General features: G+C 51.2%; 1 protein-coding gene and 1 long non-coding RNA gene across 4 annotated transcripts; one reads left to right on the forward strand and one right to left on the reverse strand.

Moving 5' to 3' along the window:
- Positions 1 to 496: 496 nt before the first annotated feature.
- Positions 497 to 17,609, reverse strand: LOC113223428 (DENN domain-containing protein 3-like). Of its 2 annotated transcripts, XM_026452895.1 has the most exons (5): positions 17,380 to 17,609; positions 9,914 to 10,193; positions 8,621 to 8,736; positions 5,379 to 5,521; positions 497 to 2,110 (listed from the first exon to the last, which is right to left on the reverse strand). In XM_026452895.1, exons 1-5 carry the CDS (start codon positions 17,479 to 17,481, stop codon positions 1,984 to 1,986), a joined length of 768 nt encoding a protein of 255 aa, XP_026308680.1. In that variant the 5' UTR covers positions 17,482 to 17,609; the 3' UTR covers positions 497 to 1,983. The 2 variants fall into 2 exon arrangements, with proteins under 2 accessions (XP_026308680.1, XP_026308681.1); XM_026452896.1 differs by lacking the exon at positions 497 to 2,110 and having other exon boundaries at positions 5,375 to 5,521.
- Positions 16,223 to 20,263, forward strand: LOC113223431. Of its 2 annotated transcripts, none has more exons than XR_003308736.2 (2): positions 16,223 to 16,584; positions 19,731 to 20,263. It is a non-coding gene; the product is annotated as an uncharacterized LOC113223431 (long non-coding RNA). The 2 variants fall into 2 exon arrangements; XR_003308737.1 differs by lacking the exon at positions 16,223 to 16,584 and adding an exon at positions 17,873 to 18,851.
- Positions 20,264 to 27,951: the final 7,688 nt, after the last annotated feature.

Consider the following 27,951-nt stretch of genomic DNA (forward strand, 5'->3'; position numbering starts at 1 on the left):
CAGAAAAAAAACCAGCCTGGGAAATGTTTGCCTGTTCATTAAATAACACAGCACTACATCTAAGAGTAACAAAAAATATAAAACCAGTTACTTCTCATTAATCACACTGTACAAGAGAAAACACTAACAAATGAAATACAATATCCAGGCCGGGCATGGTGGTTCACGCCTGTAATCCCAGCACTTTAGGAGGCCGAGGCAGGCGGATCACAAGGTCAGGAGATCAAGACCATCCTGGTGAAATCCCATCTCTACTAAAAATACAAAAATTTAGCCGGGAGTGGTGGCGGCGCCCGCAGTCCCAGCTACTCAGGAAGCCGAGGCAGGAGAAATGTCTTGAGCCCAGGAGGCGGAGCTTGCAGTGAGCCGAGATCGTGCCACTGCACTCCAGCCTGGGCAACAGAGCAAGACTCCACCTATAAAACAAACAAACAAACAAACAAAAAACGAAATACAGTATCCAATATTAAAGACAAATAGACAAATAAATGAGAAATCTGTAATTTGAATACATTATTCTACAAAGGATTCAGGTTTCCATGTATTATCTGCATAGGGAGCTATGAACTGACGTGCTAACCACTGAAGCACCCACGACATGTTACTAGCTCTGTTTATCACAGGCTGCTCTGCAAAACTCAAGTCTAAATATTTAACTTTTCACCTTTAGAAAGAGTCTATAACATGTTTCCATAAGGACCTTGAGAAACATAACATAAGCACAGTGTTAATGGAAAAATCAAACTCTCTAAAATATTTTAAAGGGGTTTATTCTGAGTGGCCATGGCCTAGGGAACAGTCTGGAGAGTGGTCCCCAGATGGCCGGGTTACAGTTTGGTTTTGTGCATTTTACAGAGACAGGAGTGACGGGCAAAGACATACATCAGTCCATGGAGGATGATGTTGGTTTGGCCCAAAAAGGTGGGGCATCTCAAAGAGAAGGAGGGCATAAGTCATAAATGGGTTTTAGGGATTCTTTACTTGACAATTGGTTGAGAAAGTTGAGCTACTGTCTAAAGACCTGAAGTCAGTGGGAAAGAAGGAGTGAGTCAAGATAAGGGGGTGTGGGGCCGAGGCCCTTGTTACATAAAGGAAACCTCACAGGTGGCAGCCCTTGGAGGGAAGAGATGGTGAATGTCTCTTTTCACACTTTAAAAGTGTCAGGCTCTCAGTTCATCGCTCCTAGATCTGGGAAAGGCTGAGAAAGGCAGGCCTGGCTGCATGAATAGATTCTCTACAGATGCAAATTTCCCCCAAAAAGACAGCTTTGCAGTACCATTTCAAAATATGTCAAAGCAACATATTTTGCAGTAAAATACTTTGATTTTCTTCAGGGTCTGCTATCTGTCATGGATGCTATAGCAGAGTCAGGTTGGAAAGTAAGCTACGTTATACCTGTTTAAGGAGCCCTTATGGTTGGTGAGGAGTGACTTCACCCTTGCTTTGCGTGACCTTAGGTTTTGTTCATAATTTGGAATCTTATGGCCACAGAGAGTCTGTTCTGTCGGTCTCAGGATCTCCATTTTAACCTAACACCGGTCAGCGGTGCCTAAACTCCAAAAGGGAGTGGGCATAACAAGGCATGTCTGACCTTCCTTCCTGTCATGGCCGGGAATTTCATTTTTAAGGTTTTTCTAGGGTCCCGTTGGCCAAGAGGGAAGTGCTCAGTCAGTAGGGAGACTTAGGATTTTAGTTTTAGTTTACAACCCTATACAGAAACACCCCACACACTCACGCAAGAGGGAGAGGGTAGAACCAGGCGTGTCTGATCTCCCTTCCATTCCGGCCAATAATTCTGTTTTTTGGGTTTCTCTGGGGGCCCTTTGGCCAAAAGGGGGTCCAGTCAGTCAGCTGTGGGCGGGGAGGAGGCTTAGAATTTTATTTTAGATTTACAACAGCTAGAACTTCAGAAATAGTTTTAAACATTTACATTATCTTCAACATCTTACTTTTACTATTTGCAAAGAGAAAACAATATAATTTTCAGATATACTTTACCAAATGGAGTGGTCCAGGTGGCGGGCTGGGTATTAAAGATAGCTTCGCAGCAAAATCTTTTATAGGATTATCAACTTCAAAATCTTTATAGAGCTTTAGATTAGCCAATAAACTGAAATTCAGAAAACAAAAATCAAACCGCAAAATAAAAATGAGAACCCAGTTGTCATCCTTAGCGTTTCTAATCACACTGGAATCTCCCCAGGGTCTGCAGCAGTGGCTCCAAGACCTTGCATCAAGAGCAGAGTCACCAAGCTGTTGGACAGCAGCAGAGTGGCCCCAGGTTGGCAGTAGTGCCTGAAAGGTGGCACAAAGGGAGCTTTATTTTCAAAGGGGGAGGCCTGGTCATGCTCTGTTTCCTCATCTGGGTGCTAGTTACATGTGTGTGTTCAGTTTGTGGAAAATCACTGGAATTTGTGCGTTTTTCTGTAGGTGTGTTTTACCTCAGTAAGGAATAAAAGAACAAACTTCTGGAAGGAGAGTGCTTGAAAAAGTCTGTTTCCAAAATGGACTCTGACTTTCAAAGTACTGTACACAATTTAAAATTGTAAGAGGGGCCGGGTGCGGTGGCTCACGCCTGTAATCCCAGCACTTTGGGAGGCCGAGGCAGGTGGATCACGAGGTCAGGAGATCGAGACCATCCTGGCTAACATTGTGAAACCCCATCTCTACTAAAAATACAAAAAATTAGCCGGGCATGGTGGTGGGCACCTGTAGTCCCAGCTACTCGGGAGGCTGAGGCAGGAGAATGGCGTGAACCCGGGAGGCGGAGTTTGCAGTAGGCCAAGATAGTGCCACTGCACTCCAGCCTGGGGGACAGAGTGAGACTCTGTCTCAAAAAAAAAGAAAAAAAAAAAAAACTATAAGAGAGGTGGGTGTGGTGGCTCACACTGGTATTCCCAGCACTTTGGGAGTCTGAGGCGGGAGAATCACTTGAGGCCAGGAGTTCAAGACCAGCCTGCACAAAATAGTGAGACCCCCGTCTCTACAAAAAATTTAAAAATTATCATGTTGTAGTGGTGCGCGCCTGTAGTCCCAGCTGCCTGGGAGATGGAGGTAGGAGGATCACTTGAGCCTGGGAGTGTGAGGACGCAGTGGACTATGATAGCGGCACTGCACTGCAGCCTGAGTGACTGTGAGACCTTGTCTCTCAAAAAAATCTGTAAATAAAAATTTAAAAAACAACTGCCCATACTCTGATTCCCAAAACACAATTAAATATACTCTTGCCCATTTTTTGTCCGTGTGGAGACATATTTGGCATATTATCACGCTAACAGAACAGACTTTTTTAAAACTACAAATTCGTGTTGTCACACTGCAATTTGAATTTCTGTCATTTGCCTCTTTTAGCTGCATTCTGTGTCCGTATTTTGCCCCTTCTAGTTCTGATCACACAGTAACGGGCACTGAGAAAGAAAGAAGCATGAAAATGAGCACATTTTTCAAGTTAAATATGTGTTTGCATGAATGTCTAGCAGGAGGATATCTGTTGCCCATCACAACACCTCCTTTCTTCCTGTCTCCCAAGGGCATCTGTCTGGCCACCACCCATTCATGTCAGCTAACAAAAGGTGGAAGTAACCATCTACATTTTACGGAAGAGGAAACTAGAGATTGGTGAAAACGTTGTTTACCTTCAAGTAATGAAGATCATCAGTTAGTAAATAAAAGGGGACCATGTCCAGGCTTACTCTGTCACTTCCTGGGCACTGGTGACAGACATTCAGCAAACATGCATATGCTCAATTCACCTGCTCATTGACTATGACCAGTCAGCTCTCTGTTCTCAAAGATATTTTATGTCGGCCGGGCGCGGTGGCTCAAGCCTGTAATCCCAGCACTGTGGGAGGCCGAGATGGGCGGATCACTAGGTCAGGAGATCGAGACCATCCTGGCTAACACGGTGAAACCCCGTCTCTACTAAAAAATACAAAAAACTAGCAGGGCGAGGTGGCGGGCACCTGTAGTCCCAGCTACTTGGGAGGCTGAGGCAGGAGAATGGCATAAACCCGGGAGGCAGAGCTTGCAGTGAGCTGAGATCTGGCCACTGCACCCCAGCCTGGGCAACAGAGCGAGACTCTGTCTCAAAAAAAAAAAAAAAAAAGATATTTTATGTCTATGGCAATAAAATGTAGACTAGACCCAAACTATGTCCAAAAGCCAGTTGTATTTTAAGAAGTAAACCACTGAAGTGCTGGGATTTGAATTACGGGTCATTGATTTGAACAGTAAGGTTCCAGCTCACCCTCCATGGGGCTCATCCCTCTGGTCAAGGCAGAAAGTCTCAAATGACTGCGCTTTGCAAGACACAGAATAGCACCCATTCAGCGATTTGCCACAGCTCATTCTCCAGCACGATGACACAAAGTGAACTGTTGTTAACTGCTTTCTCCTCAGCCTTTAATCAAACAAGTACAAATTCTAAGACTGTAACTTTACGAGACTCAAAAGAAACGGCTCCATGCACAAGTGCCCACTGGGACTGACCATATCTGAACTCAGACTACAGCCCCCGAAGTCACAAAAGCATCCTTTGATAACGAGAGCCTACTGGGTTCTACACGATGTCTTTCTGATTTTTCAAAAGTTCTTTACATCCTCAGCCTATCTACTTACTATCAGCAGGGAGACAGTTACAGGTTCTACAAAACAAGGTGGCAGGGTCTTGCTCTGTCACCTAGGCTGGAGTGCTGTGGTGCAATCACAGCTCACTGCAGCCTTGAACTCCTAGGCTCAAGCCATCGTCCTGCCTCAGCCTCCCCAGTAGCTGGGACTACAGGCACGCACCACGGCGCCCAATTAGTTTTTAAATTGTTTTTTAGAGACAGGGTATTGCTATGTTTCCCAGGCTTGTCTCAAACCCCTGGGCTCAAACAATCCTCCCATCTTAGCCTCCCAATATGCTGGGATTACAGGTGTGAGCCACCACACCCAGCCAAGGTCATCTTTAAAATGTCAATAAACCTCATCAGAACAAACAGCAGCCTCCTAATATTCTCAGCTAGGAAAAGAGTTTTTCCTAATATACGCCTCTTTGTGAAAATCTAAACAAAATGAAAATCCTGCACATCAACCTTACTTCCCACCGTGTGGCTTTATCCCTTTCCTACCATGCCATTACCGTATGTTACCAGTCACAGAGAGGAGCGCCTGCTGCCGCACCCCCCTGCCCACTACCCCCAGCCTTAAGCAGCAGCCTAAGAGGCACAGAGAACTGCCCCTCCTACTGCCCCCAGCCCCCGGTCCCCCAGCTCACCTGGAGAGGCACAGAGAGCTGCCCCCACCGTCCCCACCCCCCACCCCTCGGTGCCCTGGCTCACTGGAGAGGCACAGAGAGCTGTCCCCTACCACCCCCAGCCCCCGGTGCCCCAGCTCACCAGGAGAGGCAGTCCTTGAGGGAGTTGTAATAGGGGAACCTGGAGACCACGCACACGGCGTAGGGCACGAAGCAGCCAGCAGCGCCCACAGCTGGCCGGGATGGCTCCCCGTGCGTTGTGCCATTGTAGAAACAGTACTCATCCTACATGAAAAGCAACAGTGACATTGTCACCTCCCCACCTTGGCAATTCCAGTATCTGTTTCCAGTTGGGTCATGTTTCAGCACAGAACAAGCTGAGAGTCCACCATCCCCACCCCTGCAACGCTGGCCCTCCAGTTAAAGTCTACGGGGTCCCTATTCGGTGCTTGCACCATTTGAGGTGCTGAGGCTACAAAGAGAGCAAGATGCATTCCTGCCCCAGAGAAGCTGATGGCCTTGAGATAAGAACGAACGCATGATTAGAACACAGTAAGACCCAAGACACACAAAGGACTCTGCTTTACAAGGGGGGAAAATGCAGGAGCCACGCACAGGAAGCAGCACCCGCACGTGCCCAGGAAGACAGAGCAGGAGAGGAGGCCTCAGTCTGTGTGGGAGCCACAGCGGTCGTGTTCTAGAAGACCCAGCACACTGCCGAGCTTACAAGCGGCAAAGTATTTGGGGCTCACCAACTGGGCCCTGGGGAAGTGTTGTCAGTTTGGGGTTTTTTGTAGGGATGGAAGGGCATGATGATAGCTTTAGTGTGGGAACTGGCTGGATTTAGGGTACCTATAAGATATCCAGGTAAAGGGAGACGTCCAGGAAATAGTCAGCTACATCATTTGTTTATCTAGCAAAATTTAATAAACATCCGCTTTCCAAGGGTCAGTCTACTCAATTCCAACCCTGCCTGCTGCCGTGTCATCTCGGGCAGGTCTTTTAACCTGTCTCTGCCACCATGTCTCCATCTGTCATTTCCCAACCTCATTCACTGTGGTTAGGATTAAATGAATGACTGTACACAAAGTGCTTACCTCATGCCTGGTGCTGAGCTGCTCACGTGCGCGGCAGCTGCTGCTATTGTTACAGTAGCCGGGGGGAGCTGCAGCTACCCAGACACAATATGGTTCCCACCCTCAAGTCACGTAGTGTAGTGTCGTGTCGTGTCGGAGGAAAGGCAGAGGAGAGTATATGAGAGGAGCTGGGACTGTTTTATCAATAGAACGATAGTTGCGGGCTGGGCATGCAGCTCACACCTGTCATCCCAACACTTTTGGAGGCTGAGGCAGGATTCCAGTAGTTCAAGATCAGCATGGGCAACATAGCAAGATCTCATCTCTACAAAAAATACAAAATATTAGCTGGGCACGGTGGTGCACACCTGTGGTCCCAGCTACTCAGGAGACTGAGGTGGGAGAATCACTTGAGCTAGCCCTGGAGATCAAGGATGCAGTGAGCCGTGATCGCACCACTGCACTCCAGCCTGGGCGACACGAGACTGTCTCAAAAAAAAAGAAAGAACGATAGATATAGCGGTCATCCGGATACATGGCGAAGAAGGGGAGGTGAGTGCTGTGGGGCCTCGGGACACCCCGAAACTACACAGCTGCTAGGAGGGCAGGAGCGGGGCCAGGCATGCCCACGCCAGGCCGGCAAAGTGGGAACAGTGGCATCTGCTGTACCGATGCAAACCAGAGGGGCAGCTCCTTTGTTTAACATGTGTATTTCATGATAACGAAAATAACATGCTCGTTGCTCCTGGTAGGTGTTATTTCACAGACAAACTCCCAAGGTGCTTTTCTGAAAGATCCAACATTGTGGATCCTTTCTCATCTGCAACACTGGCTACATGGAGGGGCAGGATTCTCCACCTTCCTCTCATCCCTCCATTAACATAACCCTGGAAGAAAGGCCAGGCACTGCTGGCAGCCAGGTCACAGAGGCAGACGCCAGTCCCCTGCATGCACCGCCCGAGATCTGACCTTGGTTCTGCTCTCAGCACACTGTGAAAATGACCTCTCCCAAAAACATAAGATTATGCATTCAGAGCATCAAGTAGTAAGTTTTGCTCCTGCATATGCATTAAGAACATCCGGGTCTGTCAGTGCTGCCCCATGAGTTTCCAGGGACAGAATCCATGTGATTATACCTCACACCTCCCAACACTCAGTGTCACATGTGTAAGCACGCTTCTATCAACAAAGAAAACACGTGCCCTGGGCTCCGAGGGAATCCAGGCCAGCCACTTCTCTCGACTGCATGGAACTCACAGACTTCCCTTCACGGCACCAGGGCACCGAAACTAAGGCTCTGGCTTAGATCTTGAACTACTTTTTGCTTCGGGAAACCCTCTGGACGTGTGCAGCTGGTCACCCTGCACCTTTGGATACATCATTTCCCCTACAAGCTCCCCAAAGGCCGTCTGATTCACACACACGGCCCTACCCACACAACACTCGCAATATGTGTGACAGACCTAATACGCTGTCAAGTCCAAACCCCAATCGCTCACACCAAAGACAAAAGGCAGAAACAACCCACAGGTCCATTGATGGATACATGGAGAAATAAAACGCGGTCCATCCAAACGATGGAATGTCATTCAGCCATAAAAGGCCGCGGGGCACTGACACATGCTCCACGCACATGAACATCAAAACATGCTAAGGGGAAGAAGCTAGACAAGCAGGCCACGTGTTGTAGGAGTCCACTTACACGAAGTGGCCAGAATAGATACATCCAGAGACAGAAAGGGGATTAGCCAGCCAGGCGCAGCGCTCACGCCTGTAATGCCAGCACTTTGGGAGGCTGAGGCGGGTGGACCACCTGAGGTCAGCAGTTCGAAACCAGCCTGGCCAACATGGTGAAATCTCGTCTCTACTAAAAACACAAAAATTAGCCGGGCCTGGTGGTGGGCGCCTGTAGTCCCAGCTACTTGGGAGGCTGAGGCTGAGGCAGAAAAACCACTTGAACCCAGGAGGCGGAGGTTGCAGTGAGCTGAGATGGCGCCACTGCACTCCACCCTGGGCGACAGAGTGAGACCCCGTCTCAAAAAAAAAAAAAAAAAAAGCAAGCAGATTAGCCATCGCCAGGCAGGAAGGGGAAGCAGGACTGAAGCCTTAATGGTATGGGGCTTTCAGGGATGATGAAAACGTTTTGGACCCAGACACTGGTGGCGGTTGCACAATGCTGTGGATGTACTTAATGTTCCAGAACTGCACACTTTAAAATGGTTAAAATGGTGAATGCTGCGTTATGTGTATTTCACCATAATAAAAAATCTAAACCCAATTTCAGAGGGGAGTAACGGGAACCACCTACGTGCAGGGGCCGGTAGTACTGGGCCACCACGCCATAGGTCCTATTCCCGCAGACATCGGTCAGCACCAGGAAGTGGACGCGATCCTCCTTGGGTTCAGTGGCCACGCACACACCCCCTGCAGGCAGAAAGAGACGAAGAAGAATCCTGTTCTTGCCATGTGGCCTGGGTTACCCACGAGCTGATTACTTCACAGTGTTCAGGACACACCTCTCCAGTTATCAGTGGCAGCGCCTTCATGTCCAAGGTGAGTTTATTCTCCCGATCACGCCTCCGGCCATCTCTCCTCCCTGTGTCCCTCCCCACACAGCAATTTCTTTACAAGCTCTCAAGCACCTGCTAGCCAGTGGCAGTGCTTGCTGGGCGCAGCCGCCCATCTGGCGCCTGTCCCGAGTTTATAATCCCTGTGACCAGGAAATAGCACCAAGTTCTGAGGTGGGTGCTTATGCTAGGTGCTTTGTCTGAGTTTTCTGAAGACCACCAGAAAAATAAAGCCCCAAAATGCAAGCTCACCTGTTAACCGGAACTGGTGAGCCTGGGGACTAAGTGCAGGCCTGTGCTTCTTGCCCCAGTGAAACGGAAAACAGGAGGTGGGAGGGGGAAGCTCAGGTATGCCGGGGGTGGAACAGCTGCAGATGAACTGGGTGTATTTTTAACCTGTCTGCCAACCACTGCAAGACTTCATTTTAAGTGGAAGGGGAAAAGCCTTGAATGCACCAGGAACAAATGGTTTTACCTGGCAGTCCACACGCCTGCCTTCCAGGACTCAATTCTCCAAAACACCAGGACCGCACTCAATGATTTACATTTCCTTCAGCTTTAAAATCCCCAAGATAGGTCGAGCGGTGGCTCACACCTGTAATCCCAGCACTTTGGAAGGCCAAGGCGGGTGGATCACTTGAGGCCAAGGGTTCAAGACCAGCCTGGCCAACATGGTGAAACCCCATTTCTACTAAAGACATAAAGCCAGGCGTGGTGGTGGGCACCTGTAATCCCAGCTACTTGAGAGGCTGACACAGAAGAATCACTTGAACCCAGCAGGTGGAGGTTGAAGTGAGCAGAGATTGTGCTACTGAACTCCAACCTGAGCAACAGAGTGAGACTCTGTCACCACACACGCACAAAAAAAAAAATCCCCAAGATTAAGAAAACTAAATCCCACACAAGAGGAGGCAGTGAGGGTCCCTGGCTCTGCCGCTCGGGCCACCTCCCTTTGCCTGTGAGTTTCTGGGAACAGATCACTCTGGGCGGCTGGCAGCAGGAGGCCCCTAGTGGTGCCCACCTCCTAGACATACCTGGGAAGCACAGCTGGGGCAGGGCAAGGAGGTCCACGCCGTCCGGGACGGTGACATCCTCAGGCTCTGGCACTCTGGAGGGCCCCGGGAGGCCCTTCCACTGCTCTGGTCTGGGCCTCTCTCTCTTCTTTCTGAAGGAGCGCCTCCTGGTTTTACCGAGAGTGCCACAGTTTGCACCAGCCATTTGACTGTCCTCTTTACTGATAAAAGGAGGCACGAAAATGGACAAGACCTCTGGATCAAGAGCAGAAAGATGTTTGACTCCCTTTTTCTGAGCAACCTAAAAAAGGGAAAAATAAGAGTTACTTCTTGTTCCAGGGTGTCCTTTCTGTCTGAGCTTCACTGTTTTTCTCCTCCCCTCGGTGCCCACAAACACTAGCGCCTCAGCACTGTTGTTCAAAGGTGTCACTGGTGTGAGTAGCTTTTCCCACCTGAGGCTCCTGACAGTAAAGGGCTCCTGGGAAGCGTGTTTTAGGAACCTGCTGGGCCCTACGATCAGGGAAGCCACGCAGCCTCGCAGAGCCTGGCTCTTCAGCTGTGCACACGGACAGCAGGACCTTGCCTCCTTCCTATAAAGCACTGCGGTCCAGGCTGGGGACTGGGATCCAGACCTGAGCTCAAGTCCTGGCTGTGCCTCCACCTCCTGGCAGCAAGCTTCTTTGTCCCTTTAAGGGGCGAGTACAGGGAATAAGGGAGACAATGTAGGTCTGGTACTCAGCCCAGTGGGGCTGCCGGGAGCCCGTGGATATACTCTTCAGCCCTCCCTGGGTGGGGGGCAGGCTCTGTATATTGTCAAACCCCATACACACACATTTACCAGGGCCACGCCCTCTGTGCCCCCACCCGGGCCGGTGCTGCCTTTCTACCACACGGATCTGGGAGGATGCACGGGGTGAGAAGAAACGGCACTGGTGGGTACAGAGGAGACATGTGCCCTTCCTCGGCTGACCAAAGAACCCCTCGAATCAATAAAAGGGGGGCATTTGGCCTGTCTCCACTTTAACTTGGCATAATTTTTGTTTTTGCCTTTCTTCTTCCCATCCTTCCCTAAAATAACATAAAGCACATGGGCTATCCCTTCGATCTCTCTTCCATGTTACTACTATGCCCAATACAGCTCCTAGTACCGAGCTAGGACTAAACAAATACTGCTGCCTGGCTGATTTCAGATCTTTCCAAGGTGGGTAAGCTGCAGTCCGTGAGCAAGAAGGAAGTGGTTCCAGTGCTAAACTAGCCCGAAACAGCAAAGCCTAAGCAAGAGGCCCTGGGTACCCAAGGCATGGAGAGACAGGAGGCGGCCGAGGGCAGGTAGTCAAGGGTCTTTAAGGGACCCTAGAAAGGACAGCTTTGCCAGGCGCAGTGACTCATGCCTGTGATCCCAGCACTTTGGGAGGCCAGAGCGGGAGGACTGCTTGAGCCCAGGAGTTCAAGGCCAGCCTAGGCAACAAAATAAGACCTCGTCTCTACAAAAAGTAAAAAAATTAGCCAGGCATGGTGGTGCATGCCTGTGGTCCCAGCTACACGGGAGGCTAAGGCAGAAGGATCACCTGAGCCTAGGAGGCTGAGGCTGCAGTGAGCTGTGATCACACCACTGTATTCTGGCCTGGGTGAAAAAGCAAGACCGGGTCTCAAAAAAAAAAAAAAAAAAAAAAGGAAAGAAGGAAGGAAGGAAGGAAGGAAAGAAGGAAAGAAAGAAAGAAAAAAAGGATAGCACCACCGCCCAGAGAAATGGGACCTTGGCTGATAGAAAAGGCACAGCCAACACTCAACATTCCAGTAAGACGCAGCAGTGACAAAAGGGGAGCTCTTACGCTGGAAGAAATTTCAACAGCGGCAGCAGTTTCCATCAGTAAGCACACTCTAATCTCTATGTGATGATTTGCATGCTACATCACTCAAATTCAGTCAACAATGTTGCTTTACATTTGGAGAAAAAAATGTATCAGTAGGAACCAGGACAAAACATGGGAAATCCATATTATTGTATAATGTAAAAGCTCTAGTGTAGCATGCATTAAAGAAGTCCATTTCCTCAATTACATGTCACTTTCTCTAAAACTTTCCTATCAGAATTGAACGGTTCTGACCTAACAAACGGAGCATGTCCAAGGCAGCATATGAGATGAGTGAGCAGCCCTCCTCCTGGATCCTCGAACTGCCTTGATCCCGCCTCCCTTCTGGTTTCCCTTGGTCTGACGGCTCCTCTCTGGCCCCCACAGACCCTTTTCAGTCCTGCTCACATGTTGCGACTCCCAGGCCTGGGTCCTTCACCTTCCTCCTGGAGGACCTCAGCACTCACAGCACAGACCCAAACGGACAGCCCAGAGTCCTACTCGCAGCCTACACCTCTTTCCAGTCCCAGGCTCCCCCTGACTGCCTCCTGCCACCCCCACAGCACCTCTGGGGTCCCTTAAACTTACAGTCTCAAAAAGTAAGCTCCTGCTAGTTTCCAAAAAGCCTGATCTTCCACCTATGTTCTCTGCAACAAACACAGTGCAGTTCAGGTCTTCAGAGCTGGGACTCCAGCCCCTCACGCCCTGCCCCCATCATGCCCCACCTGCAGACCCACACCTCGGCCACTGGTCCTGGAGAGCCTCTCCATCAGCTCGCTGCTGCCCCACTGCACCATGTTTGCACACCAAGCACCTGCATGACCCGTGGCTCCGGGCAGGTAGCGAGTAACCAGAAGCAAAGCCTTGGAGGTTTCTGTCAGGAGAAGAAGGAAGACACTGCCTCCCACCCAGCCTAGGGCTCCCCACTAGCATCTTGTCCACTTTCTCAAAGAGGGACGTCCCCGTCTGACTGCAGACCAGATACTTTGTGGCCCCAACCCAGCCCTGAAGCATCACAGTCCCATCCCCACATTGAAGAATGCATGTTTGTTTCGCCACGTCAGGATACTGTATCTTCCCATGTGTCATACGTGGGCATGAGTCATAGGACAGTGCTCCCCTGAGCAGCAGGCCAGCTCGCTCCCTAAGCCAGGATGCCCCCGGAGCCAAGCATGACTAAGCCCCCTGGGGTTCTCAGGACACAGAGCACCTCTGCAATGACCTGCTTTTACCCTGCTTTCCCCTGCTCTTCCATGGGCTCAGGGCCCAGCCCCTCACTGCTCCACCTGCGCTGGGGCAGACCCTCCAGCCCCCACACTCACTGAAGGGGGTCTTGGCCACCCTGCAGCCAGGGCCACAGGCTCCTCCAGGCCCCCACCTCCCGGCTCATCACCCCCTGGGGCATCTCGGCCCTGCCCAGTGGTATTCTACCACCTTCCATTGAGGCAGTGCGGTGCAGCAGAAATTGTGTTGTACTCCTCTCCGTCCACACATTTAGCAGAGAAGATGACTGAGGCGACACTGTTCCTCATTCACACTCCTGGCACCTGGGATCTCTTAGAGGCACGCTCAGCCTGGACTGAACATTGGTTCGGTTGACTTGACTAGTTCAGTTGGTTGACTAGAGTCAACACCCGCCCTGTCATTCCTCTAGTTATCTCTTGTCACTTACAATGATGTGCCCCAGATCCAATCAACTTGGCATTCAGTTGCTCACCATACACCTGTTTTTTCTCAGGATGAAATATCTGTTGTCTTTTCTGAATGGACAAGCAATACAATCTCATTTTGCAAAATAACAATATAAAGGCCAGGCACAGTGGCTCATGCCTGTAATCCCAGCACTTTGGGAGGCTGAGGCGGGCAGATCACCTGAGGTTGGGAGTTCAAGACTAGCCTGACCAACATGGAGAAACCCCCTGCCTACTAAAAATACAAAATTAGCCAGGCATAGTGGTACATGCCTGTAATCCCAGCTACTCGGGCGGCTCAGGCAGGAGAATCACTTGAACCTGGGAGGCGGAGGTTGTGATGAGCCGAGACTGCACCATTGCACTCCAGCCTGGGCAACAAGAGCGAAAGTCCGTCCCCCTCCCAAAAAAATAAACAACAATATAGAAATAATAAAGGAGCTAATAGAAAGGGATGACACACTTTGTACAGGGTGACTATATCCTTCCCATTTTATGAATTTGTATGCATTTTATACATTTTAATGCATGTATAAATGTATAGATTTGTTTCACAAATGTAGTAATCCTACATAACAGGTTCCATTAGCTGTTTTAACTACTCCATGTGGCTGACCTCCCTGTTCACAACTGTGCAGTATCACAATAACACAGCATGTGTCAACTCAGTCATGTATTGACCCAGCCTCCTCCTGAGAGATGTGTGGGTGGCTCTCAAGTCTTCACCACACTGAACAGAGCAGTGACACACACTTGCACGCACCCAGTTCTTTCCCTAGAATAAATTCCTGACAACGGAAGTCTTGGCACAAGAGTGTTCAGAGGTTACTTGGTGATACAAGCTGTGGCTGCCCTCAGCCCACAGACCCCACCACCACTGAGATGCTAGTCACCTCTGCCAGTCTGCAGCAGGACGTGAGGTCATTTCCCGTTCTTCTGTCCCGGGTGCGGACTTACTAAACCCCTACCCAATAACCATCATTTTGGTTTTTAAAACTGCTAATTAAAAAGCAAACACCAGAACACTCTCATTGACTTGAGTCACAGATTAATTTCTAAGTTAGAATACAGAGTGCAATTCATCTTCACTATAGGATCGGCCATTATTAAGAGGATAACACAAAGTCATAGATTTTTTTTTTACTACTCTCCAACTGTTTAGTTAGAATTCAATGAAATTTAAAATCCAGTTTCTCAGCTCACTGGCCACTCTACAAGCTCAGTGACCACATGGCCAGTGGCTATTGTACTGGACGGTGCAAAGAGAGGACACAGACTGCCATCACCCAGGAAGATCAGCTGGCCAGTGCTGCTCCGAAACTGAAAGTCTGGATGATGTCCACTAAAAACCATAACAATGGAGCTTCACACGCACGAATTATGCAGGTGACCTGCACTATGGAAGATACTCAGAACACTTTCCACCCCTGTGTGATGGATTTATGATGGATCCCGTCACACCTATGTCTAGTCTCCATAGCAACTAATAAAGGGGTGGCGGTGGGGCGCGCTATATTAAAGGGGTGGAGGGGAATGTAACTAACCACAGTAACTAACATCAGTCTACATTCTCAAATTCTCCGTCACCATTCCCAACAAAACAAACACCACTCCCCCTTCTAGGAAATGAAACGAAAAGGGCCCTCCACTATCCAACATGAAGCTGGATATCCCTCATACCTCCGGACCTCTGTTTTCATGTCTCATCAAGAAGGAATGCCTGGGCCACAGAGAAATGGGGATTTGTAAAAGTCAAGGTAAAAATGATTTAAAAGTCTTGGACATTCAGGCCAGGTGCAGTGGCTCACGCCTGTAATCCCAGCATTTTGGGAGGCCAAGGTGGGCAGATCACAAGGTCAGGAGATGGAGACCATCCTGGCTAACAGGGTGAAACCCCGTTTCTACTAAAAATACAAAAAAAAAAAATCTGCTGGGCATGGTAGCAGGCACCTGTAGTCCCAGCTACTTGGGAGGCTGAGGCAGGGGAATGGTGTGAAGCTCCGGGGGGCGGAGCTTGCAGTGAGCTGAGATTGCACCACTGCACTCCAGCCTGGGAGACAAGCAAGACTCCACCTAAAAAAACAAAAAACAAAAAACAAAAAAACCCTTGGACATTCAAAATAGAACTGCCGGAGAAAACCTAAATACATAAAATCATATGTTTGCTTAACTATAACATCAATGTTGACCTTAAAAGTAGGATGGATCCAAGAAATTGAATCCATCCCCTAATGCTCCTTTTTTTCTTAGTCCTTCACCATTTTTCTCTCCGCCCTTTGCCAAACCCCTAACAGAATCAAAAGACAAAGTAAAGAGGACAAAGTTAAACATGCACAGTAGCACACTGTCCATACTCTCACTTAACCTGGGAACATGAAAATGTTGCAGCGTGTTTAGTTCAGGAATGCACCATTGGCTGGGCGCAGTGGCTCACGCCTGTAATCCCAGCACTTTGGGAGGCTGAGGTGGGAGGATCACTTGAGCTCAGGAATTGGAGACGAGCCTGGGCGACACAGTGAGACCTCCTCTCTATTATAAAATAAAAATAATAATAAAGAAATTTAAAAAAAAAAAGAAAGCACCACTGCAAATATTCCAGTTGATTCACTCTGCTCTCAAAAGACATGTCTCACACCAAGCAACTAATCCCCATGTTGTAACCGCCCTGGAGGAAAGACATCCCGCGGCTGAGGAGACCACAGCAGTAACTAGGTCATTTCCTATTCGAAGAAAAAGGAGGCAATGCCATTTGGCAAATTCGAGGTAGAGACACAAATCAATTCATGATGTTGCGAGGAGACAGAGTTCAAACGGGATCTACTGACATGACAGGGCGTTGAGGGGAAGGAAAGGTTGAGGCAAACGCGGAAACTATTTCCATAGGAGAAGGCTTTTTCACTGAAGTCAAAGCTGGCTTTGTACTGACGCCTAGCAAGGGAAACTCACTGGACACTCACAGACATTCATCTGGTTACTTGCAGGAACATTCACCTTTCTGGGTGACACCCTCTGCCCTGCAGTCTTCATTTTCCCTGGATAGCCCAGCGTCATTTAAATACTCAGAAGCCTCTCTGCCTTTCAATGCTGTCGTCTGCAAAGAGATGAACGGACCTGTGCAGACGCTGGCCAGTGACGCCGGGATCTCCAGGTAACATGACCCAGTCACTGTGTCACAGACAGGCGGGCCAGGAGGAAACCAGAGCCACAGATGGATTCCAGGGAAAGCCAGCGTTACAGAATTAGGAAAAGCTGGAGAAGAAAAAGGAAAACGAGAATTTCCAAAACTGCCGCTTTCCCAGCAGAAGGGAGATGAAGTTGTCACTTTGGCTGCGAGGGTGCAGAGATGGAGGAAGGGTTGGGGTGGGGATGGTACTGCAAGTGAGAAAAATAGCTATAGGCTTCATCGCAAAGCGGTTCATGCAGAATACACGAGGCCAGCGGCTAACTTGCTCTCTCATTATTCCGTGCCTGGTGCAGAACCCACTACCCAGGTGACAACACATCCCAGCATAAAGAATAAAATCATTCACGGCTGGGCCCGCTAGACCGTGAGGCTCCGGCGGCTTCCGCCCGTTGTCTGGTGCACCCCACCTTCAGCACCTGCCCAAGATGGGGGCGACTGAAGACAGAGGCCCCAGAGACGCTCCGAGGCAAGGCACCCCCAGATTCCTGGCTGGCAGCCCAAGTTCGCAGCCGAGGGCCCAGGGCGGGGAGAGGAGAGGAAAGGAAGGAAGGGGAGCAGGACGCTGCTCCGGGGCACCTGCCTGAGCTCGGGTGGGGTCCCTGGCCACAGGCGCGCTGGGTCACTGCCGGGGGGACCGGGACTCAGCCCTCGGAAAGTCCGCCCCAGCCCGCGGGGCACCCGGGCACCCGCTCTCCGACTACTGCCCCGGCTGCTGCCTCGCGGCTCACGTCCGCCTCAGTTTCCCCTCCGGCCCCTTACCTGCTCGAGGCTTTGGAGGCTGTCCCGGGAGGCGCCCAGCAGCGCGCACAGCTCCAGCAGCCTCGAGGGCAGCGACAAGTGCTGCGACGCGGCCTCCGCCATGGCTGCCCGCCGCCCGCTGTGGGTACCGCGCTCGGGTGCCTCGGCCGCTCAGCCGCCCGCAGACCCCTGGGGACCCGCCGCGCCGCCTGGGGTTAGGGTGCGCTGCGAGCGCCGTCCGCGGGGCGGGGCTGGAGGCAGGGCCTGAAGGGGCGGGGCCCGAGCCGAGGCGGGGCCTGGAGAGCCCCAGCGGATCCCGCGGGGAGACAGAGTTTGGGGGCGGGGCTTGACTGGATGGGGAGGTCCTGGGCGGGGCTTGGAGTGGCTGGCCCGGCCCCAGGGACGCGGACTTAGGGGCGGGGCCAGTCCTGGGGCGGGTGCTGCTGGAAACCCGCGTGCCGTCATTTCCGAACCCGCCTGCGGGCCCTGGCGCGTGCGCGGCGTTGTAGCACGCGCCCCCTTCCTTCGGCCCCGCCCCGCCCCACTGGCCGCCCGCTCCCTGGGGGACCGAGGGAGGAACGGGCGGGGTCCTCAGGTGCCCGGCGACGTCATCCAGCCCCCTAGGCTCCAGGGCGCAAAGGGTCCCCTGATCTGGCAGTCCCTGGACCCACCCTGGAGAGCGTGGGGGCCCAAAGGCCGGACGCGCCGTCCGCCGCGGCCTCCGGGAAGGCCTCCCTTGCCAGGACAGCGGAGTTGGCCGGATGTGGACAGCAGGAAGGGCCAGCGGGAGGGGGGTTGGAAAGATCCACTCCTGGTTAATAACTCTGCCGGGTTAACCTAGGGCCGGCCATGTCCAGTACGGACTTGAGTAAAATTCAGCAGGAAAGGGAGCAGAGTGGGCGCTGCTAGAGGGAGGCTTCAGGACTGAGGGTCAGAGGCCCAAGGCCTGGCAGGGCCCTTCCGTCGTGAGCTCCAGGGGAGCTCCAGCTCCATCAGCTTGGCCTGATGACCGGTGGGCCACGGGCCTCTTCCAGCCTCAGGCTGACCCCAGAGAAAGGGCAGCCCACAAGCCCGGGAGGCCGACTTGCTGCCTGGTCATTGCTGCAGAGCCTGGAGGGGGCCCAGGCTCAGTCCCTGCTGACCTTCGGCTCCCTTTATCCTGCCATAGCCATCTGTGTAACCCAGGGGAAATGATTCCAAAGGGACTTCCACTTCTGATAATCTATGATTCTGTTTTTTAAAAAACAAAACTCTAAATTGCTTAATGTCAAACATCTGTCATCAGCTGACCAGGAAAAGGAACAGTAGGTACAAAGCAAGGCAACATCAGAAAGGGGAGCCCTGAGGAATTTCTCCCTCCTTCCCCAAGCTGGGTGAGGTCGTGACTGCAGCCTGACTCACGGGTTTTATTTCGCTTAGTAACCTAAAGATGGCGAGGATCCGCTAGTTCTGCCTCAGGCCTGGAGGCTGCCTGCCGTGGGTGACTCTCATCGGTGAGCCCAGGCCACAGTTGTTATAATCTCTGACTTCAAAAGAAAGACCGATTTCATGCACAATTGCCTGTCTCTCTCGACAGTGGCATCCGTTTTTGTTGCTGTCTTTCTGCTTGTTTTTGAGACAAGAGTTTTGCTCTTGTAGCCCAGGCTGCAGTGCAGTGGCGTGATCTCAGCTCACCGCAACCTCCACCTCCCAGGTTCAAGCGATTCTCCTGCCTCAGCCTCCAGAGTAGCTGGAATTACAGGCGCCCACTACCACACCTCACTAATTTTTGTATTTTTAGTGGAGATGGGGTTTCACCATGTTAGCCAAGCTGGTCTCAAACTCCTGACCTTAGGTGATCCACCTGCTTTGGCCTCCCAAAGTCCTGGGATTACAGGCGTGAGCCACCACGCCCAGCCTCGGTGGCCTCATTTTTAGCAGCCTCTGCAAAGTGCACAGTCTGAGTCCATCACCTGGAGTCCCCAGCATGCAGGAGAGAGGCTCTCAGCCTGGGCTGGAGCCATGAGCCACTCCCTGAGGGCGCACGGGGCCTGGGTCTGGCTCCTCTGTGTGTTGCTATGTGACAGGTGAGCTCAACAGCCCTAAGCCGTGACTTCCTGAGGGGCAGTGGTCAAGATTCAAGGAGGTAAACACATGGCAGCTCTTGCCACAAGGACCCAGTGAGGCTCAAGCGAGAGCAGGTCTCTGCTGTCCCTTTATTGCCAAAAGGCCAAATGCTTTAAGGAAGAGAGCTCCAGCAGTGCACAGAGCTTGCAGTTGACTCCGTTAGGCCCCCTTTTCCTCCTCTTTAAAACCAGATAATTGGGCCAGATGACCTCTGAGGGGCTCCCAGCTCTGCGCTTGTTAATACATTCCTGTTTCTCATGCCACAGGTCCTTCCAAAGTGCCTACGGAAAGCTTTGGCCCATCCTTGAAAAATTGCTAATGGGTTTGGAGATCCAAGGTGGAGATGACTAGCAATCAAGCTCAAAGGTGGAAAAGTCACGTCGAGGCAGATGAGCAGATGAGGGGACCTCGAGAAGAAGAGAGGGGCACGGAGAGCCCAGCCAGCAGGAACAGTTGCCCCAGTAGGCAGCACTGCCCCACATCAGAGTCGAGGAAAGCAAAGCTCAGACTGGATAAAAGAAAGCTGCAAACACGGTCAGCGCCACTGCATGTGGGCTCAGAGCACGTGACCCTCCTTCCCTGTGTGTGCCTGTGAAATGGGTTTACTGCTCTAACTCTCAGGGACACTGTGAAGATCAAACGAGAAAATAGAAATAAACATGATTTATAAACCATAAAGTACTGATACCAAAAGAGGGGCGAGCTCAACATTGCGAATGTGCTGATACTAAACGGTTCACTTTAAGATGGTTTTACGGTGTGTGAATTTCACTTGAATAAATTTTTTTAATGGAGTTCATGGGGACGCTGCAGGATGTCAATAACCTTTGGACATTTTAGCAGCACTTCAGGTGTTAAAATTATTTTTTTAAAAATACAGGATGAAGGGAAAAGCTTCTTGACATTGGATCTGGCAGTGATTCCTTGCATATGACCCCAAAAGCACAGATAACAAAAGAAAAAATAGTTAAATTGTCTTCATCAAAGTTAAAACTTTTGTACATCAAAGAACTCTTTCAAAAGAGTGAAAAAGTCACAGAATAAGAGAAAATGTTTGCCGATCATATACCTGATAAAGAATTAATATTCAGAGCCAGATGCAGTGGCTCATACCTGTAATCCCAGCACTTTGGGATGCCAAGACAGGCAGATCACTTGAGGTCAGGAGTTCGAGACAAGCCCGGCCAAAATGTTGAAACCCCAGCTCTACTAAAATACAAAAATTAGCCAGGCGTGGTGGCGGGCACCCAGCTATTCAGGAATCTGAGGCAGGAGAATCGCTTGAACCCAGAAGGCAGAGGTTGCAGTTAACCAAGATCACGCAACTGCGCTCCAGCCTGGGTGACAAAGTGAGATCCCATCTCAAAAAAAAAAAAAAAAAAAAAAAAGAGTTATTATTCAGAATATATTAAGAATTCCTACAACTCAACAACAAAAAAAATCCAGCCCAATTAAAAAGTGGGCACAGACCCAAATTGACATTTCTTAGAAGACACACAAATGGTCAATAAGCTCAGGAAAAGATGTTTAACATCACTAATCATTAGGGAAATGGACATCAAAGCTAAAATGAGATACCATGTCACACTTATTAGATGTTATTTTTTAAAAATAACAAGAAAAAATAAGAAATGTGGGCGAGGATATAAAGAAATGGAAACCCTTGTGGACTGTTGTTGGGGATGTGAAATGGCACAGCTGCTGTGGAAAACAGTATGGCAGTTCCTCACAAAACTAAACAGAATTACCGCATGACCCAGCGATCCTACCTCTGACATATACTGGAAAGAACTGAAATAAGGCGCTGAAACAGACACTTGTAACCCATGTTCACAGCTGCACTATTCATAGTAGCCAAAAGGTGGGAGTAACCCGAATGTCCATCAGTGGATGAATGGGTAAATAGATTTTCTTTCACTGGCAGTAAAAGCTGTAACTCTGGAGGCAACTGCATTTCACACAGCTCTCCACACGGGTGAGTGCACAGCTTTCTCGTCTCTTTCCTATGCTGTGTCTTCAGAGCTAGCTATGATATGATATGTTGTGATATGTACATATTGAATATACGTCTTTTACATACAAATGCAACCAGTTTATTGAGGGCTTGATGGAAGATATGGAGTGTGGAGGAATAGTCTTACATTTCCAATTTAAAAATCTCAACAACAACAAAATAGGGGACAGAAGTGCAAGAGTTTTGGTGTTCTCTAGAGCAATGGCACTCTGTCCCTAGAAGAATGGTAGGAGCGGGGCATGTTCATATGTCCTTGAGGTGTGACCACACATGGGCACACAGTAGGCCAAAGCACATCCCAGCCGGGAGCAGTTCCTTTTATGGGGTCGCCTGGGCAGGAGCCAAGGTGCTGGGTTTGAAACAAAAAGGAGTGACTGTCCCACACTAAGTAACTCACCAAACCTCACTGACCTCAGTTTTCTTATCTGTAAAAAGAGCAATGCGGGGCCCAGCTCAGTGGCTCACGCCTGTAATCCCAGCACTTTGGGAGGCCGAGACAGGTGGATCACCTGAGGTCAAGAGTTCGAGACCAGCCTGGCCAACATGGTGAAATCCTGTCTCTACTGAAAGTACAAAAATTAGCCGGGCATGGTGGTTCATGCCTGTAATCCCAGCTATTCAGGAGGTTGAGGCAGGAGAATCGCTTGAACCCAGGGGACGGAGGTTGCAGTGAGCTGAGATCGAGTCACTGCCTCCAGCCTAGGTGACAGAGCGAGAGTCCATCTCAGAAAAAAAAAAAAAAAAGCAATGCCTACCTTGCAAGGCTGCTGGGAAAATCAAATATGCCAATAGATGTGGAGAAGCCCCACACAGAGAACGGAAAGCTGCCTGCGTAACTATTATATTAGAGTGTTTGGACAGACTAGGGCGCTCTCCTACCTGCATTAAAAGTCAAACTTTGGGGCATCTACGAGACCCATCACAGTCTGGCCTCAAATAAGTGTTCCCATCGCACCCCTCCCGAACAACTGTGACTCACCCACTGTCCCCCTGCAGGCTGCCCGGGACACACTTTTCCTACTCAGTCTGAAACCCACCTACTCGTCCTTCCAGGTCTCGCTCAAACAGCACCTTCAGGGTAGCCCTCCCTCCCCTCACCCCCAGCTCTCCCAGTGAGAAGCGGGGCTCCCCCTCTAAACTCCAGAACCCTCCACCCTGCATTCCAGGCGTTTCATTCTCAATGGCCTGGTACAAATCCTGACCCAATATTGGTAAGTATTTGACCTTGCACAATGCGTGGAGTGTCACAGAGACTGTGGCCGGGATAAAGGTGCAATCGGCCTTGCCCTCTGCCGTCAGCGTTCACAGAGATTCTCCACGAGGGCCGGTCTCCCAGCTTGATGGTGAATGGGGAGCAGGTGAAGTTGACGCACATACCCCAGAGTGCACAGCCCTGAACGTCCACACATGACAAACACACAATCCCGTGTGTAGTATTTGGATGCACTCTACCTTGTTACAACTGGAGTTCAAACAATTGAATTATGTATTCCTCACATAAACTTTGAAGTGGGGTTAGCTGGACCTGCATGCAATGATACATGCTAAGCTTCGGCTTTTCTGGGAAAGCATAATCACGTCTCTGTAAGCAAAGAAAAACATGAGTCTGAGTGAGCAGCTTTCTCCAATAGCGACATGATGGGGACACTGTACTGTAGTGCAAGTCACATGCAAACACTTCCAAATCCAACCCCTGCTCTCACTAGCCCTGTGACCTCGGACGTCCCTTAACCTCCCGAACTTTGGTTTCCCCTTTTCTTCTGAGATGTTTATTGACCACCTGCTATATGCTTGGTCCTATGATAATGGCTAAGAACACAGAAGAATAAACTAAAACTATAGACCTTCCCGCTCCACAAAGAGCTCACGGTGCAGAAAACGCGTGTGCAGTGGAGAGAGGGAAGCAGAGGTTGCCCTGGAAATGGAGAAGTAGGACCCCTGACCCAGCGGGAGATTCAGGTAAGAGGAGAACAACCATGAAAGGGGAAGAGGCATTTTCTGGGGGAACAAAGGCATAGAGGGCAAGGCAGGCTCAGCAGCAGAAACAGCACTGGCAGAGGCAAGGCTGCAGGAACAGCACTGTGTGTGCAGAGGCCGCCGCACCAATGCTTGGCTGCCGAGAAGTGTCTGTTTCATGCTTGTTGCTCTGCCCAGTCCCTGAAGCAGTGCCCAGTGCATGGCAGGTGTTCTGTACACACCGAGGGGGAGCCGTGGAGAGGGCCAGTGGGCTGGCGTCTGTCCTGGGGTAGTAGGAGGCTATGAGGACTTTGACCAAGAGAGAAATGGTTCCAGACTGGGATTTGAGAAAGGGGACCCCGGCTGCAGGGAGAGGCAGGAAAGTGAACGTGAATACTGCAGTCTCCAGGCAAGGGCAGAGGATCCACACAGGCCATAAGGGGAGCAGCAAGAAGATGGGCAGGAGGCAACTCAGGAGCACTGGGATGGGGTGGCGGTGGAAAGGGGGCCAGGGGCCATCCACGTCTCGATTGTCGAACTCCACAGATGAGATTTGGCTCCTGTTCCACCACTGCAGCTTTGACCCCACCGTACTCCAGTGGCTTGTGGGCCTGTCCTCCCATGGATCTGTCCACTCCCTGAGGGCAGGGCCTACAGCTGAGATGCTCCTGCTGTGTCCCCAGAGTTGCACAGAGCAGGTCCTCACTCATGTGGGGAGAGCCCAGGAGCACCAAGCTGGTAGCGGCAGGGGTAGGCGGGATGTGGAGGAGCCCCCAGGGGGTTGATTTGGGACAGGTTGACCTTGCAGAACTGTGGACATCTAAATGGGCCATCCTGAAGCAGTGTGTGCATCTGTGTATGTGCATGTGTGTAGTGTGTGTGTTTAGCAACTGCGTGCTGTCATGTTTAGGCCTGAGCCTTTCTCCCCTCTCTTGTGCTGGGAAAGGGAGGGAGAATTGTAGAGAAAGCCAGAACGCAGATACAATGGGGATGGTGACGCAGACTCTGGGGAACAGACACCAGGGAACAAGCCCTTCACCATCCGCCATGAGAACGGTCACATGATGGGGTCCCAGCAAACAGTACAAGTGTTGTGAACATCACTGTTAACCATGCCACAGGTGGGCCGCCTCATCCAATGCTCCTGGCTTGCTCAGGCAGCCCCCTCCTGTCCTCATCAGCTATAAACCCATTTATGAAAAGTTGGTTTCCCTTTAAAATATGAATAACTAAGAGGAAGCCACCTATTGTCAAACACTAATTGTCTGGGCTCACGTTAGATGGTGCAACCTCCACCTGCCAAGTTCCTGTAGACAGTGCAAGTTCTGAGCTCAGTCTCGCAGGGCTTTGGAGGGTGCAATGGCAGCTCTCGACACTGGCCACCAGTAAGACCCATGCGGAAAGTTTGGACAAACCGCTCAGAACATCTAGGGGGCTGGGGTGTGGCCACCTGAGGATCCAGCGGCGCCCCCAGGTGACTTGGATGTGCAGCCAGACACCGCTGCTGGGCTAATGCTGTATTTTGTTATTTGTGAACGAAAGTAAGAACGCTTCCTCCTGAATGAGGAAAACATTGAGCTCCCCTCCATAAGCACTTCTTGCGTGCCCACTCTGTGTTGGTTCCCATAGTGCCTACCAGTGCTGGCACACAGTGGGGCTGAACACACGTGGTGAGTTCAGACCTGCACTGACCTGGACCTGGCTCAGCACCTACAGGCTGGGTAACCCTGGGCCCCTTGCTGAACCCTGTGGACGAATGTTCCCATCACCTGGCCCTGTGGCTGACACACAAAGTGACAGAAGTACCACGAGTATTTGACGAATAAAAGCATAAAGGTTAAATTCCACTGCCCGCTGATCATGGCCCACCAATGCAATGGGCTGCCAGTCAGCAGAGATTAGCTAACCCCACATGGAGTACAACACACACCGTGATACCACTTCACAAAGTCCAGGAGCAGACAAAGCACAGGTAAGTAAGAAAACCACACAGAGGATCACCGCAGGATGCACACCACGTGCAGGGTGCTGTACTCCCTGGGGGTCCCTGGGGCCATCTTGGTGGCACCCTGTTCCTTCAGCTGGTGGGACAGAGCTGTTCATGTTATAGTGATTAGATATATTCTTTGTAAATATGAAATATTTTATCAGAAAAAAAAAATCAGTGGTCTCATCTCTTTCTGGAATTCTACTGTGTCTAAAACAATTGCCCAACTGCAGATATCAAGCAACTATCTTAGACTCCAATCCCCAAGAAAACTGCCTAAATCTAGAAAATGCCAGACGGAAGAACGATGAAAAGATGGGAAAGGGGCGTGTTCCCTGGCTTTCTTTGTTGCCCCACAGCCTGGAGGCCTGACGGTGAGAAGGGCCTTCCACGCTCAGCAATGCCTGCTCTGAATAGCCCCTAAAGAGCCATTGAAGAAAATTCGGCCAGGCATGTTGGCTCATGCCTGTAATCCAGCACTTTGGGAGCCTGAGGCAGGCGGATCACCTGAGGTCAGGAGTTCAAGACCAACATGGCCAACATGGTAAAACCCCATCTCTACTAAAAATACAAAAACTAGCCAGGTGTGGTGGTGCATGCCTGTAATCCCAGCTACTCAGGAGGCTGAGGCAGGAGAATCGCTTGAACCCAGGAGGCAGAGGTTGCAGTGAGCCAAGACTATACCACTGCACTCCAGCCTGGGCAACTCAGTCTGAAAAAAAAAAGGAAATTCTAGGAAGCCAGGGCTGAGGAAGGACGTCGGGAACCTGTTGCTCCGCTGGCAGCTCAGAGCTGCACGGCCGAGCAGCCACACTCACTTGCGACGTTCTCTTCCTCCTGGGTATGAAGAAAGACAGGAAGCTGTGGGCTGGCTGCCGCTATGTGCTCGGTCAGGGAGGAAGGCGACAGATGTGAGAACCATCTTAACCCATCCGGACTGGGAATCAAGACCAACAAAAATAGACAACTGACAGTAAATAGGCAGAAAGGGGGAAGTCAGGTATGAATGTCACTCACCCAGGGCCCAGGAGGGAGGCTCGGACCTCCCAAGGTTACTCAAAGGCACTCTGCACCTGCTGCCTGCTGCCCTGGATGCCCTGCCCCCTCGTCCTCCGTGGCCAACTCCAACTTGCCTTTCGTCGACTCAGATACCAACTCCTCCAGGAAGCCCTCTCTCACCTGCCCCCCGACTTCCTCCATCCAGGCTGTGCTGCCCCCGGCGCCTCTCACAGCCTCCTCATGTTGCTCCTGACCATGACCATGTGGGGGACAAACCCGTGTCCTTCATGCCTCTCCACAGCCCTACCCTTGGGCCTCCAACTATGAACCAACCTGACCCCTCCCTTGTCCCCACTCCGGAGCCACCGCCAAGCCCCCACACATGGGCACTTCTCATGAGGTCCTTGTGGGAAGGGCACCGTCACTGGAGGCAGAAAGGCGTGGGTGCAAGCCCCGCTCCACCTTTCCCTGGCTGTAGGGTAGAGAGGTCGCCGCGCACACCTCAAGGGACTGTCGTGCAGAACAGGATGATGGGCAGGGCCTGCTGTGGGGTGGCGCTCAGTGACTGCCAGGCACCCCCTGCTCCCCCAGCCTCAGGCTTTCCCCTGGTCAAGACTCACTGGTTCTCTGCAAGGCAGGGCAAGGGCAGACATGGCAAGGGACCACCCTAGTGGTGGTGACGATGGCTGCCGGTCACCGGAAGCTGGAGGCGTTCCGCATGTGTGCACATTCTCTTACCGATCTCAGCAACCCTATAAACCCTATCACCCCATTTCACATATCAGGCACCTGAGGCTCAGCCAGGTCAGCCACATGGCCAGGAGCACGCAGCGGTGAGCAGGGGAGCAGAGGTGTGCACCTGGGAAGGTCCAACGCCAAAGCCCAGGCGCCAGGCGCTCCGGGGAGGAACTGCTTCTCCACATGGGGCCAGAGCCTTCCCAGGCTGGACTTCCGCTCCTGTCCCCCAAATAGGTCCTGCCCACCCTACCCCATTGCCCCTGCTGCAGGTGGTTCTAAAGTTTGCTTGGGGCCAGGCACGGTGGCTCACGCCTGTCATCCCAGCACTTTGGGAGCGGGCGGATCACGAGTCAGGAGATGGACACCATCCTGGCCAACATGGTGAAACCCTGTCTCTACTAAACTACAGAAAAAAATTAGCCGGGTGAGGTGGCCCGTGCCTGTAATCCCAGCTACTCAGGAGACTGAGAAAGGGGAACCATATGAACCCGGGAGGTGGAGGTTGCAGTGAGCCAAGATCGCGCCACTGCACTCCAGCCTGGTGACAGAGCGAGACTCTGCCTCAAAAAATAAATAAATAAATAAGTTTGCTTGGTGGGTGACAAGACCTCCCGTGCTGGAATCTTATAATTAGAAGGGATTTAATACCATCTGGCCAAACTCAGTCAACTCTGACTCCTCTGGACCCAGCGAAAGTTCAAAGCCGCTTCCTCCGGTTCATGCTCACAGCTCTTTGTGAACACCCCAGTGGGGCCCCAGTGGCGTAGATGCCGGGGCCGACCGGTGGCTTCCC

The sequence above is a fragment of the Piliocolobus tephrosceles genome, chromosome 7 (assembly GCF_002776525.5).
Source record: "Piliocolobus tephrosceles isolate RC106 chromosome 7, ASM277652v3, whole genome shotgun sequence".
In the NCBI taxonomy this organism is placed as follows: Eukaryota; Metazoa; Chordata; class Mammalia; order Primates; family Cercopithecidae; genus Piliocolobus; species Piliocolobus tephrosceles.

Bases quoted from the DNA above. Each gene is read 5' to 3' on its own strand.
- LOC113223428 (XM_026452895.1), bottom strand. From the start codon at position 17,481: ATGGCGGAGGCCGCGTCGCAGCACTTGTCGCTGCCCTCGAGGCTGCTG. The intron at 8,737-9,913 runs GTATGTCTAGGA...TTCTGCCTGCAG, and splicing joins GCCCCAGCTGTGCTTCCCAG to GGGGTGTGTGCGTGGCCACT. The intron at 5,522-8,620 runs GTAGGTGGTTCC...CTTTTCATGTAG, and splicing joins AGTACTACCGGCCCCTGCAC to GATGAGTACTGTTTCTACAA.